Consider the following 14434-nt stretch of genomic DNA (forward strand, 5'->3'; position numbering starts at 1 on the left):
TTAAGGTCATTTGGTTCTAAAATTCTTTGAAGGAAGAAGGTTTGGGGGAATGTTAAAAACATTGTAACTTAGCTGGGCTGGTGGCACACGCTTGTAATCCCTGCGCTTGGGAGGCAGAGACAGGAGGATTGCATAGGTTCGAAGCCAGCTGTGCTGGCTTTAGAGACCCTGTTTCCAAATAAAAATATAAAAAAAATAGGTGTCTGGGAGTGTAGCACAGAGGTAGAAGGGTTTCCAGGAACGCCAGTACCACAAAAAAAAAAAAAAAAAAAAAAAACCATAGTAACTTAAAGTTTTGAAGTTTTTTTCTGTTTTAATTAGTAGATTGTGAGGGATTTTCAGAGGGTAAGGAAAATTTTGAGAATTCTTTGAGAAATAGCAGATTAAAATCATTAAGCCCCTTTCCCAGCCCCTTTTCCCTGTGGCCATCATTTCACTCAGTTTCTCCTTTGGGTACAAGGCTAAAGGGTGTATAGATGTAACTTGAGCTTTTCTTCATAGTGTCCCTCTATGCTAGTTTCCCTTAGATAACTCTTAATTACCTGAAGATTTAGTGACCCACATTTTCATTTTTCTGCTTGACCATACTCATTTTATCTTCTCATTTTGCCCTCGGTTTTAAGAGAACAAATTTAAACATGTTATCTTTCAGTGTCTAAAATATATTTTACTCTTTTGGTTGCTTTGTATCATTAGACACTTTAATATTCTTAACACACTTCTAGATAGACCTATTAAAATAGGTGAGAAGCTTGTAAAAAGATTTTTTTCTTTTACTATTATTCTGAAAATATAATTGTTTTATAAACTTAAGACTCAAGTTATTAAAAGCCCTTATTTATTTATTTGTAGTATGGGGGATTGGACCCATGGGCACTCTTAACACCCTTTTTTATTTTTGAGTCAGGGTCTTGCTAAGTTGCTGAGGATGGCCTTGAGCTTGCAAGCATGCACCAACATACCCAGGAAGAGTTTATTGTAATGCAGCTCTGCTTATATATTATCACTTGATATTCAATATACATTAATAACACTTAGTAGCCAGGTATGATGTTGCACACCTATAATCCCAGTACTTGGGACGCTGAGATAGGAGGATCACAGGTTCAAGACCAGCCTCAGCAATTTAGTGAGACTCAGCAAACTAGTGAGACCCTGTTTTCAAAAGAAAAATAATAAATTGGGGCTGGGGGTGTAGCTCAGGTAGAATGCCTGTGGGTTCAATCCCCAGTACAACACACACAATGCACGCACGTGCACATTTGATACTCAAGTTTCCTTTCTGCTTCCCTGTATTCTGCCACTTACGAAGCATGTCAGCCATGGGTTCCATTCTTTCTAAGCTACCTTAGTTTATATCATACTTTCAGTCTCATTTATTCTGCGGTTTATTTACACGCATTACTGTTTTTCTTTTCATTCCAAAAAATTTTTGATCATAGGTATGGTGACCATAGTTAGCCAATAATAGAAAAGGAAATTTAAGCTAACAAATAAATGATTTATAAATAATATTACAAGATATCAAACATTTAACATTTAATGAAATGGCTTTATTGAAAAGTACAAATTTGCTTGCCATATTTTAACCTTTTTTTAACTTTTATTAATGCATTGTAAAATTACATCATATTGAGGTTTAGTGTGATAGAAACATACATTTACATGAATTTCAAACTTTCTAAATTTTCTTTACTCTTGTTTCCAAACTCTTTTATGAAAAAATTTTAAGTTCTAGAGTAACTTCAGTTTGTAGGAGTTTTGTATATCTACAAAGGAGTAAATTCCCACCGTGGTCAAAGTGATGACTGTTTAATTATCTCACAATATTATAATCAGAAATTGTATTTAAGCCCCCCTTCCCAAAAAATCTGTGTTCAATTACCAAGAGTTCTGTATATGGATTAACATATACAGTTTTACAGAGAGCCATGAGCTTTCTGACTCTGTTCACTTTCTTGTACCCATGAATCTGTATCTACCATAGGAGTTAGAAATAAGAGCATGAATCAGGATAAATGAGGCTCTGGTTTATGTTATACTCATTATAGAGTTTTGTATCTCAGGTTGACTCTTGTGGCACTTTATGTTAGCTTCATTGAAGAGCCAGCTCAGCTTTAGCCCCAGGAAAAATATAGTTTTGATAGGAAAGATGTGAAATTCTAATGGAAAAGGACGAGGAAATTCTGACCCTCATTAATGAATGCAACTTAGGGTTAGTGTCTATTAAAAAGAGAAGAAAATTTGTTTTAGTAGTAAGAGTAGTTAGAACTTACAGCAGTAGGTACTAACTTTTGTTGTTTTAAATACCAACAATATGTAATGCTTTTTATTAGGTATACTGTTTATATAGAAATTTATTATTAAAATGTTTATTAAATATTTGCTAGGCAGGCACTTTGCTGGATACTAGGTGTACATTAGTAGATTAAATGGTCATGTTCCTGCTCTCATGAAGTTTGCTTCGAATTAGCTATTGCCACCTTTTAACTTATGCCTCACAAATTATTTGTATGTTTGACTTCATATTAACTAGTAATGAAATGTCTGCATTAATTTGTCTTCTGACTTTTCAAATGCGTCAGCAATACTATGTTTTAGATGTCTTTACTAACTTTAAATAAGAAAGTGACTTCACTTTCTTTAAAGTGACTATTCACAGTATCTCCTGTGCCTTACATGTCAATGGTTGTGAGAATGGCTCGCAGTTTTGCTCGCTCTTTGTAAATTTTATGCCATTGTCTATTTTCACCATATGCTTTCAGTGTCAAAGCAGCAGAATTGTACTGAAGATGCTTTGTTGTGTTTTTTTACCATGTAAAAAGATTTTTTCCAACCATAGCATAACAGGATGTTGAATGACAGAGGTAATGTTTTTTTCTGCCATAAAGGCATAATTTCCACAGCAGGAATTATGCACATTTGTATGTTGGGAAAAGAGGGTTTTTACCATCTACATGTTGAAAGTTTATGTGGCATGAGGAAATCTTTTCCCTTGTTTTTATTTTTTGTCATTGTTGCTGTTGTTGCTGTCATTTTTAAAAAATAAATAATTCCATTATCTCCACTCAAATGAGAAATACTTGCAACTGGAAAATAACCTGAATTAAACATTAATGAATAGAGCTTGCTCAGTCATTTATCATTAGTAGAACTTTTCATCTGAATGTTTAATCACTACACTTATGGAACATGATCTTTGAATTGTTTTTAACTCATTGTTTTTAATTCACCACAGCGTGTAATGTTTCTATATTTAAGGAACAGTAGACTGAGGATTTTTGTGAGGTGTGTGTGTCAGTTACTGAAAATCGTGCTGTGTGTGCGCTCTCATGGTGTTTTTGAAATCATGATTTTTATTTTATCTCCTTGAAATGATAACATAATAATTCTTTTTTTAATAATCAAACTAATTTAGTAAATTCAAGATGGAGGCGCTTTCCTACTGATTATGCTTCCACCTCAGAAGATGAATTTGGATCAAACCGTAATTCCCCTAAACATACCCGTCTACGTACTTCTCCAGCCCTGAAAACCACTCGCTTGCAGAGCACTGGGTCAGCAATGCCTACTAGTTCTTCATTCAAGCACCGGATTAAAGAGCAGGAAGACTACATCCGGGACTGGACTGCTCATCGAGAAGAAATAGCCAGGTTAGTTTTAAGGATTGAAGAAGTTGAAATTTTTCATCAACATTTCAACTTGGTAACAAAGTTTAACTCTTGCTTAATTTGTATTCATAGTTTATGAAATCTACACATGATGTTGGTTGAACTCAGTTTTGTCAGCAGAATTACTACCCATTAGCTTTTTTTAATTTTAAATTAAAAAAATTTAATGCCATTGCTACTAACATATTATAGAATTAATTTATTTGATCTCTTCTTTTCTAAGTTTCTAGTAGAGATGCTAATGAGTAAGTAAAACTTTTGAGAGGTCGTATCAGCTCTACGTAATTAAGAAATGTGGCTGGGTACTGTGGTATAAATCTGCAGTCTCATCTACTTGGAAGACTGAGGTAGAATGATGTAATTTTCAAGACCAACCAGCCTCCTTTTGGGGGATGCCCTGTCTCAAAAAAAAAAAAAATACAAAGGGCTGAGGATGTAGCTCAGTGATAGAGCACCTCTGGGTTCAGTCTTTAGTACTGAAAAACAAGAATTGTGCAAGCAGTTTATGATTTCTGTCCTTTTACCTTCCAAAGAAGAAATATCCTTACTTGTTAAAGATACACTGTGAATGCCTCTTTGGGGAGAATTAGAGTGAGAGGATTTTTCCTTAAACTTTCATGAGTTCATTAAGTATAGTTAATTCAGTCCTTTAATAAAATCAAAATACGGTTGAGTATTAAATATGAAAAGTTAACACTATAACCTTTAGATTATATACAGAAAGTAAAATTTATTCTGTAGGTATGATTAATAACTTTATGAAGAGAGATTATGCTCAAGTAGATTATGCTACAGTTTAATATAATTATAGTATAATCAAGAGACTGTACTACAGTTGTTTAAGTAGAAGGTTTTTAGCTAGGCACAGTGGTGCACACACACCTGTAGTCCCAGTGTTTAGAAGGCTGAAATAAGAAGATTACAGGTTTGAGGCCAGCCTCAGCAATTCAGTGAGACCCCCAGCAACTTGGTGAGACCTTTTTTTAAAAAAATAAAAAATAAGAAAAGCTAGCGGTATAGCTAAGAGGTAGAATGCCCTTGGGTTCAATTTCCAGTAAAGACAGGTAGTTAGGTACGTAGATAGATGATAGATAGGGCTGTGTTGTTGTTGTTGTTTTAAGTTAAAGATATTAAAATTTACTGTAGTATGCCATATATTACCTAAACATTTTTGCCACATAATGCTAAAATTATTTGTCTTTATTTCAAGAAGCTCATTTTCAGGGTTTATACTTGATAACATTTTGATTGATTGATTGATTGGCTGATTGATTGATTGATTGATTTTGTGGTAATGGGGATGAAACCCGGGGGCATTCTATCTCCAAGTTACACCCTCAGCTCCATTTTTTATTCTTTATTTTGAAACAGGGTCTCACTGAGTTGCAAAGGGCCTAAGTAGCTGAGGTCACTAAGTAGCTGAGGCTCTCCGTGAACTGGATCCTCCTGTATCAGCCTCCCAAATGCTGGGATTACAAATGTGTGTGCCACCACACCCAGCTTACTTGGTAGCATTTTTAAAGAGTATATATACTAATAATCCATAGATGCTTTTAAAACATCACATGTTACCATAAATGTTTAGTAGTTTGTTTCTTTTTATGACTTCACTTGTAATCACTTTCATTTTTAGGGAGCATGACCTATAATCTCGCTGTGCTGCTTAAAACATTTTTTGTGTGTGTACAGATGGCTTTCTCATGAGACTCGTTTCTGAACTGTTTAAGCCATTTGTTGGTTTAGAGAGGCCTGTGTGAATCTGGGCCCACAGGATGGTTGAGGTGAAGGGTCCTGACACCTTTCCTTCTGGCACAGTGGCAAGGGCAGCTTTCCCTTTTGTGGGGAACATCCAGCTACACATGGCCAGTGGTTCCTGGGACTAAAACACACGCCCCTCTCCTTAGGAGGCCTCCCACAAGCTCTCTCCACCTGACCTTGAAAGACTAAGGACCTTCTTCTTGTGGGCCAAACTCATTTGCTCTCTCCCATAGGATAGTTATGATGCCAAGTGCATTCTCAGTCGACATCACTGTATGTGCACTGTATCATTGTTGCCGTGTGTGTTGGATTGTCTGTGATGGAATTCTAAGGCCAGTGGCTTAGCCTGTGATGTTTCTCATGCCGTTTCCCTGTATTTTGTCTGTAGCCTGATGCTGTAAAACTGACCTTGAGGATTTTAATTTTTCAGTCGTGTAATGTCTCAGAGCCAGAGAACTGTTGTTTGTTGTGTTTGTCATTATTTGTGGAAGATAAATAAAAGGAAAGATAGAAAATACAGAAGGAAGCCAGGCATGGTGGCACATGCTTTTAATCCCATGTGCCATGTGACTGAGATAAGAGGATCATAGGTTTGCAGCCTGCCTCAACTATTTAGTGAGGCCAGGTTCCCAGCCAGCGTCAGCTACTTAGTGAGTCCCTCTACAACTTAGTGAGACTCTGTCTATTTCAAAAAACAGAATAAAAAATAGGGCTAGAGATGTAGCTTAGAGGTAGAACACCCCTAGGTTCAATCCCTAGTACTGTGTGCAGGGGCATGTGCATGCACATACATACATACACACACACACACACACACACACACACGCACACGCACACGCACACGCACACAAAATACAGAAGGAAAAACAATGTTGATATTTAATGTTTTTATAGGGCTGTAATTCTCTTAGCTTAATGTAAGAAAAATTATTTTTAAAAGGCTGTAAATCAAAAACGAAGGATATGAAAATTTTGTATCTTTAAGTGAACTACTACTATCATTTAAAGGAAACTCCCATGCTGAGAGCAATATTTATTGAAAAATAGTAGGTAAAGATAATTTAACTGAAAAGTGTAATTACAAAATTTATTACATAAATGCTTTTTGCTTTGACATATCCTTTTTGCTTAGAATTTAGAGCTATTTTACTTAACTAGCACTTTATTAATCTTAATTCTGTATATTTAAATTTAAAGCACAAAACAATTTTAAAACAAAATAAATTTACAAATAAAATGTACAAGCAACGTACAATATAGTAGGTCTTTCGATTAAAAGAGGAAATTCAGCCATGGTGGCACATGCTTGTAATTCCAGTACTTGGAAGGCTAAGACAGGAGGATTTCAGGTTTGAGGCCAGCCTTAGTAACTTAGGCCCTCTGCAACTTAATGAGACCCTGTTTCAAAATAATGAATAAAATAGGGGTGGGAGTGTATTTCAGAGGTAGAATGCCCCTGAGTTCAGTCCCTGGTACCACAAAGAATAATAATAATAATAATAATAACAACAACAACAACAACAACAAAACAACAGTAATAATAATAATAATAATGATAGGAAACTTCCTCTGAGTATACCTGATGCCTGAGGCAGGTAGCTCCTGCCTCATTTTCTCTGATTAAATGGATATAGACTTCATTCCAGTAGGATTGTATTTTTCTCTTGTTTTGTGTGGTACTAGGAATTGAATTCAGAAGCACTCTGCTTCTGAGCTGTATCCGTAGCCCTTTTTTATTTTGAATCAGGGTTTCGCTGAGTTGCTGAAGCCGGCAGTGAACCTGCAACCCTGTTGCTCAGGCTTCCAAGTGCTAGAATTGCAGGTGTGCTCTATGTTCCCAGCTTCCCAGTAGGAATTTTAAAAAGTATAATGTTTTTATGAGTCTTGGGGTAAACAGCTACAACACCACCTTAGTAGATGAGCAAATAAAGATACTTTAACCCTAAAAAATGGTACTGGAAGATTTGATAACTCCTATTTGAATCACAAGGTATTTAAAGATATTTCTGTGATTTATAATATTACATGCACCATTTTATCATTAATTTATGTAGTAGAAAATTCTAGTTAATAGTATTTTTCTTTCCTTTTTTTTTATGGTACTGGGGGTAGAACCCATGGGCTTTTCTACCTCCAGGTTATATTCCCAGACCTATTTTATATTTTATTTGAAAACAGGGTCTCACTAAGTTGCTGAGAGCCTCACTAAGTAGCTGAGGCTGTCTTCGAACCTGCACAATCCTCCTGTCTCAGCCTCCCAAGTACTGGGAGTACATGCATGCGCCACTAAGCCCAGCTTTAGGGTGCTATTTTTAAGCAATAAATTTAAATTAATTTAATGATACCTATTATTGAGTTAACTTTAAGATAGGAATTGCCATACAAAGAAACATCTGGCATCTACGCATACTTTTGGGGTGCTTATTGTGTGAGCAATATAGGCTGTTTATACATTATGAATTTCTCATTTTAATAAAATTTTTACTTTATTTGCATAAGCCATGGAGATGGTCCTCATCTGTATTTTTTCTAATTCATACTGGTATTAAGTTTGGCTATTCTGTTTCTCATTCTAGTTCATGTATTATAGAAAACAGTTGACTGTACAAGTTGGCCATCCCTTATCTGATCCCCTTAGGACTAGTTTTTGTACATTTGGGGATTTTTTAGGATTGTAGAATATTTGCATATATCACAGAGCATAAGCCTATGAACAAAATTTTCTATATAAATAAGTATGTATGTGTATGTGTGTATGTATATATATGCCTTACACATATAACCTGAAGATAATTTTTTGTTTTGTTTTTGTGGTCCTGAGAATTGAACTCAGGGGCTTTCTACATTTTGGCTATACCCCAACCCTATTTTTATTCTTTATTTTGAAATGGGGTCTCACTAAGTTGCATCCTTCTGGCTCAGCCTCCCAAGTACTGGGATTACAAATGTGCTCTACTAAGCCCAACTGTGGAGATAGTTTTCTACAATATTTTTAGTGTTTCTGCATTTTGACTGTTACCCATCATGTGAGGTCATGTATAGAATTTTCTACTTGTGATGTCATTGGTGCTCAAAGTTTGGGATTTTGGAGCATTTCAGATTATAGATTTTCATCTTAGCAATGCTTGACGTTTTTCTAAGGGAACACTTTAAGCCTATTCTGAAAATAGTCACATGAACATAATACCTTGAAAAAACTATATGTTGGAACAGTAGTGTGCAGTGTATCGTGACATAATGAAAAGATCTAGGTATAACTCATTCTTTGTGACCCTAAACTAAAATTGGTCACACGACTTTTCCTAAGCTTCATTTTCCTTATCTGTAAAGCAAGATGATCGTTACTTCCCTTAGAGAGTGTGAGAATGAAGGGAGTTGGTGAATGTAGTTTCTTTATACTGTACTCACGTTACGCTCAGTGTTGATTCTCAGTCCCATGAGGACGGGGTTCCATATCTACCTCCTCACCATTGTAAGTCTTCAGACCTAACATAGTGCCTGGCAAATAACAAGGGATCAGTAAATATCTATAAAGTTTATATCTTCACTATAAATTGCTTCAGTTGGTCCATAATCTTCAAGGAAGATCATTTTAAAGCTTGTCTTTTATGCAATTACTGCAGTCCTTGAAAGTCTTTCAAACTCACATTTTACAGAACTTTAAAAAAATGTTTTTTTGTACTTACTTTGGACTCAAGTCCTACCTCTCAGAACTCTGGTCCTCAAATGAAGTAATATATAATAGAAAAGGCTGTGTCAGCTACTAACTTTTGGCTACCATAGACTCACCATCTGGTGGAGCTGTCTCTCTGTATCTAAATGCATAGATATAAAATACTTAAGAGTTACAAAGACCCCAATTACATTGAAATATAGTTATCAAAATACTTCAAAGTGATAGAGTAGCATAATATTCTTTATTAGCATACTAAATAAAACAGTATAAGTAGTTTATACTGTATCACTATAACTATACTGTATAACTTGTATAACTAGTTATAACTGTATAAACTTAGGTATACTGTATACAGTATAACTAGGTCTAATAGCTAGTAATTCTGAAGAAGTGATGGCTGAAAATGTTTTGAAATATCTATAAAACTATAATATTTCTGTTGGTAACAAAAATCACCAGCATTGCTAATACTACCATGGTTTGTTGTCTTTAATTATATTGTTATTTAAAATAATGTAATTTCCGGGCAAGGAGGTGCACACTTGTAATCCCCGCGCTTGGGAGGCAGAGACAGGAGGATCACGCAGGTTTGAAGTCAGCCACACTGGCTTAAGAGACCCTGTTTCCAAATAAAAATATAAAATAGGTCTGGGAGTGTAGCCCGGAGGTGGAAGGGCTTCTAGGAACCCCAATACCACACACAAAGTAATTGTTTTCTTCTCATGTAACTTCAGAAAGTCCTTAAATTCTATTGCCTCTAAGTATAAGATGCCCTGTGTTACATTAATGCTCCTCATTAACATGAACAGTATATATTAAATGATGTATCTCAATTCCGTGTGTTTAAAATGTATTTTCTAGATGAGATCTTGAAGATTATTTGGAATTTAGTTTCATTAATACTAATTTTGGATTTCTGGTATCAAGACAGTTAATTGCACTTCCAAAGAATCCTAAGTTTAGTGTACAAATGTCTAATTAAATATGCAACTGATATAACTGATTCTATCTTAAATGAATAAGCTAGAGCTGTTATTTAAAAGGAATTAAGTGTCTCTTCTAAAATTACCACCAGGATCAGCCAAGATCTTGCTCTCATTGCTCGGGAGATCAACGATGTAGCAGGAGAGATCGATTCAGTGACTTCATCAGGCACTGCCCCGAGTACCACAGTAAGCACTGCTGCCACCACCCCTGGCTCTGCCATAGACACTAGAGAAGAGGTAGGAGATCTTCATGGAGAAATGCATAAGGTTCTTTCTTTTCTTTATTTCTTTTGCTTTTAGCTTTTTGCTTAGTTTGTTTTAGTTATGTCCATTTTCCCTATTTGCATGAAGCTCTGCACTTTCCAACTTTGTTTTAACACATTTCTTTTATGTTTTTTATAACAAAACTAGTAAAGGCTAACATTTGGTCTACTAATAACATGAAGATGGAAAGTCATTTAGAAAAAGCACTTTGCCTGCTGATTTCTGGTCCATAGTTGTACTTGAAATGTGAATATAGATAGAATTTGAAAAGCAAACCAAAATTTGATACCTGATTGTATAAAGTTTCTGTAAAGTTTGACTGAAAATATTCCAGTTAAACAGGTATTTTCACAGCTAGTTAATGAGCCGATAGCTCTAATAGCAAAAAAGAGTCTACAGTTTTCACTGTTATAAATGACAATGATGTTGGTGAATTAACAATGATAAAATGGAAATGTACATATACATATAGATAAACAAAATGCATATCTATACAGAGTATTATTATGAACTCTGAAGTATAAGTTAGTATGTATAGAGTGTTGCCCATCTAAAACCAGGGCCTCTTGCAGTAATTCAGGGGCATCATTTGCATAATGTTGTTACGTAAGAGGCCCTTCAACCTATAAAATTAATAATAGAGTATACATGAGAGATTAGTTTTAGGACCCCTCTCTTTTCTGAGGATGCTTGTGTCCATTACAAGATGATACAGTATTCGCCTATAATCTATGCATAGCTTCCTAGTATTTTTTAACTTGTATATTACTTATAATACCTAATACAATGACAATATTAGGTAATTGTTATACTGCATTGTTTTGGGGGAAAATGACAAGAAAAATAGTCTGAACATTTTCAGTACAGACACAATTTTTTGTTTTTAAAAATTATTTTCAGCCAGGCATGGGTGGAGTATGCCTGTAATTCCAGTACTTGGGAGGCTGAGGCAGGAGAATATCAAATTAAAGGCCAGCTTTGGCAACTCAGTGAGACCCATTTTCAAAATAAAATAAGGGCAGGCAGTGGTATAGCTCAGTGGTACAGTGCCTGTGAGTTCAATTCCCAGTACCACCCAGAAAAAGAAAAGACAAAAGAATATTTTCAATCTTGAATTGATTGAATCCGTGGCTATGAAGGGTCAGTTGCTCTCTAGCCATGTTGACTATTCTGATCTGGAACAGAAATGTAGAGGATTGGCATTTCAGAGAATGAATATGTGTTGGTAAACTCTTGCCTTACTGCCTTTTTTTGTATGATCTAAAACCTAGAATTTTTAAAATATTTTAAGTGGTTGAAAAAATCAAAAGAAATTTAATGATTTATAACATGAAAACTATATGAAATTCACAATTCGGTGTCTGTAAAGTTTTATTGCATCATATCCCTGCTCTTAGCTGTTTCTGGGCTGGGGTGGCAGAGACAGATTGTCTGGCAACAAAGCTCAATGTATTTATTTTCTGTCCTCAGAAAAATTTTGTCAGAAAAATAACCCCTTTAAAATTGATGCTGATGGCTCCACTTTCTAAATTTTATAATATAATGTTCTAAATAGTAGCCCCAAATGGCTAGCCTTTTTAACAGATTTAATTCTGGCAAACTATACTGATATTTTCTTCAGTTGCTTTTTGTGACATTCTTTTTTTAATATACTTTCTTAATTATTACTTTTTGTTTGTTTACTTTTTCTTCATATGTTGTCTAATTTAATAAAAGATATGTCATCAATCTGTGTAGTTTTGTTACCACATTGATCAATTGTGATGGTATATAAAGTCATTCTGATTGGTTAAAAACGAAAGGATCTTCTTGGTGGCAAGACATACACATATCTCTGGTACATTTATAATGACATTGTTTTTCAGCTTTCTAACCAAATTTACCTAACATGATTATACATTCACTCAGACCCAGTAGAATTACTCAAACGCTTCTTTTGAATAGGCTTCCATTTTCCCTTTTTTTTTTCTTCAAAATATTATACTAGTGTTTATTTCCTCTTCAGTAAACCCAGGTTACCTAGCAATATATTTCTGTAATTTGCACTCTAGGTGGCAGTTGATCATTTTTACTGGAACATGTAATTTCGTAGTACTGTTAATTTATTCGACTAAGACTAAAATTGTTACATGGATTTAAAACTTTTCCTTTTGTAAACTTAATTGGAATTTGTAATCCATGAAGATATTTGGAATCTAGATTGGGGAGGAAAACAGAAACAAACAAAATAGAAAACTAAAAGAAAAAGAAACATTACTTTATACTGGTAAGATGATGTGAGTAAAATGAACCCATTGTCATCTACATGGCTCTGAATTTTTCTATTTCGCATCTTTTTTTCAATTGGAGAAGATTCATAAAATAATTGAATTTACTATAGTTATTAATTTGGATTCTGAAAATAAGGTCTATGTAGGTGAACATCTATTTTATAAAGGAAATACTTTTGATGTATTTATTTTAAAAAGTAATTGGTTTATTGAAGATGCCATGCTTCTGTTACTACTTGAGGATGAATAACTGTCTAGTCATTAAAAATATAATGCCGATATCTATACTTTTCCAAATTATTCTCTTCTCATAAGTGTTTGCTTTTGTCCTATTAGTTGGTTGATCGTGTTTTTGATGAAAGTCTCAACTTCCGAAAGATCCCTCCATTAGTTCATTCTAAAACACCAGAAGGAAACAATGGTCGGTCTGGTGATCCAAGACCTCAACCAGCAGAGGCTCCTGATCACTTAACAATTACAAGACGGAGAACCTGGAGCAGAGATGAAGTAAGCAAGCCATCAGTGTTCACAGGGCAGAGGAGGTGTTAATAAGGCTGAGGGGAAAGTGGCCATCCTGATAGGGAAAATGAAATTTCATCCCAGCATCCAAATTAAGTTCTTAAGTGGCAAAAGCAAAACTGTAGGACAAATATTTATACAGGAACTCCTGTTTTGCAGTGTTTTCGTTGTACTCCCCTTCACGTTGTGCAACATGGCCCTGCTTGCATGTATTGAGGGGCAGTACTGGAAAACAGATTATAGAGGATTTACCCAATACAAACCCAAGACGTCTTTCCCCTAACACCAATGGCTTTATCAAAACGGATTTAAGCTCTCTGGTTAAATTACTGAGAGGAATAAACTTTGGAATTTGATCCGTTTTCTTGCTAAAGTTTAATTATTTTCAATCTGTGAAAATGACTTTTTGAAGTAATTTTATTGGTACATTGTAATTATGCAACACAGTGAGATTCAAAGTGATGTGTTTATATATTTATGTGTTCATATATGGCCCTCTGAACAGTTCTCAGGTACATACTACATTAGATTACAGAGTTACTCCATCTGAAATTCTACTCATTGTGCATATTAAGAGAAGTCTAGGGTGGTTTTTTGGGGGGCGGGGTACTGGACATTAAACCCAGGAGCATTCTACCTCCAAGCTACACCCCCAGCCCTAATTTTTTTTTTTTTTTTTTTTTTTTTTTTGGTGGTACTAGGGTTCCTGGAAGCCCTTCTACCTCTGGGCTACACTCCCAGACCTATTTTTTATACTTTTTATTTGGAAACAAGGTCTCTTAAGCCAGCACAGCTGGCTTCCAACCTGTACGATCCTCCTGTCTCCGTCTCCCAAGCACGGAAATTACAAGCATGCACCACCACGCCCGGCTCCTAATTTTTTATCTTCATATTGAAACAGGGTCTCACTAAGTTGTAGAGGGACTAAGTAACTAAGGCTGGCTGTGAACCTGCAATCTTCCTGTCTCAGCCTCCCAAATACTGAGATTGCAAGTGTGGGCCTCCATGCTCAGCTAGAAAACTAAATCACTAAGCCAAACATGAGAAGGAGGAAGGGGGGAGGAAATAGGACGGGATTTGGTAAGGGCTAATTGGGTGATGTGTGCATGTATGCCTATACCATCTTGTACTCCACTAAGATGTATAACTACAATGCACCAATAAAAAATTTTAAAAAAATAGATGCAGTATTATTTTGAACATGTTATTATTTTGAATGATTTCTTCGTAAATATATTTTTTAATTTGATGAATTGTTTTGATACTCCCAAATCCTCAACTCATTTTGTT

General features: G+C 35.2%; 1 protein-coding gene across 5 annotated transcripts in view; it reads left to right on the forward strand.

Moving 5' to 3' along the window:
* CEP170 (centrosomal protein 170) overlaps window positions 1-14434 on the forward strand; it is a gene marked incomplete at both ends in the record, with an annotated part of 120188 nt that overhangs the window by 84641 nt on the left and 21113 nt on the right. For 2 of the 5 annotated variants that reach the window (XM_080699142.1, XM_080699144.1), the window contains 3 exons: window positions 3419-3653; window positions 10181-10328; window positions 12962-13132. In XM_080699142.1, the coding sequence (XP_080555268.1) occupies window positions 3419-3653; window positions 10181-10328; window positions 12962-13132 (554 nt within the window). Of the gene's footprint in view, window positions 1-3418; window positions 3654-10180; window positions 10359-12961; window positions 13133-14434 lie in introns of all 5 variants that reach the window. The other 3 variants (XM_080699143.1, XM_080699145.1, XM_080699146.1) reach the window with 3 other exon arrangements.

This window comes from Muscardinus avellanarius (assembly GCF_963383645.1).
Source record: "Muscardinus avellanarius genome assembly, chromosome: 7".
NCBI classification, from domain to species: domain Eukaryota; kingdom Metazoa; phylum Chordata; class Mammalia; order Rodentia; family Gliridae; genus Muscardinus; species Muscardinus avellanarius.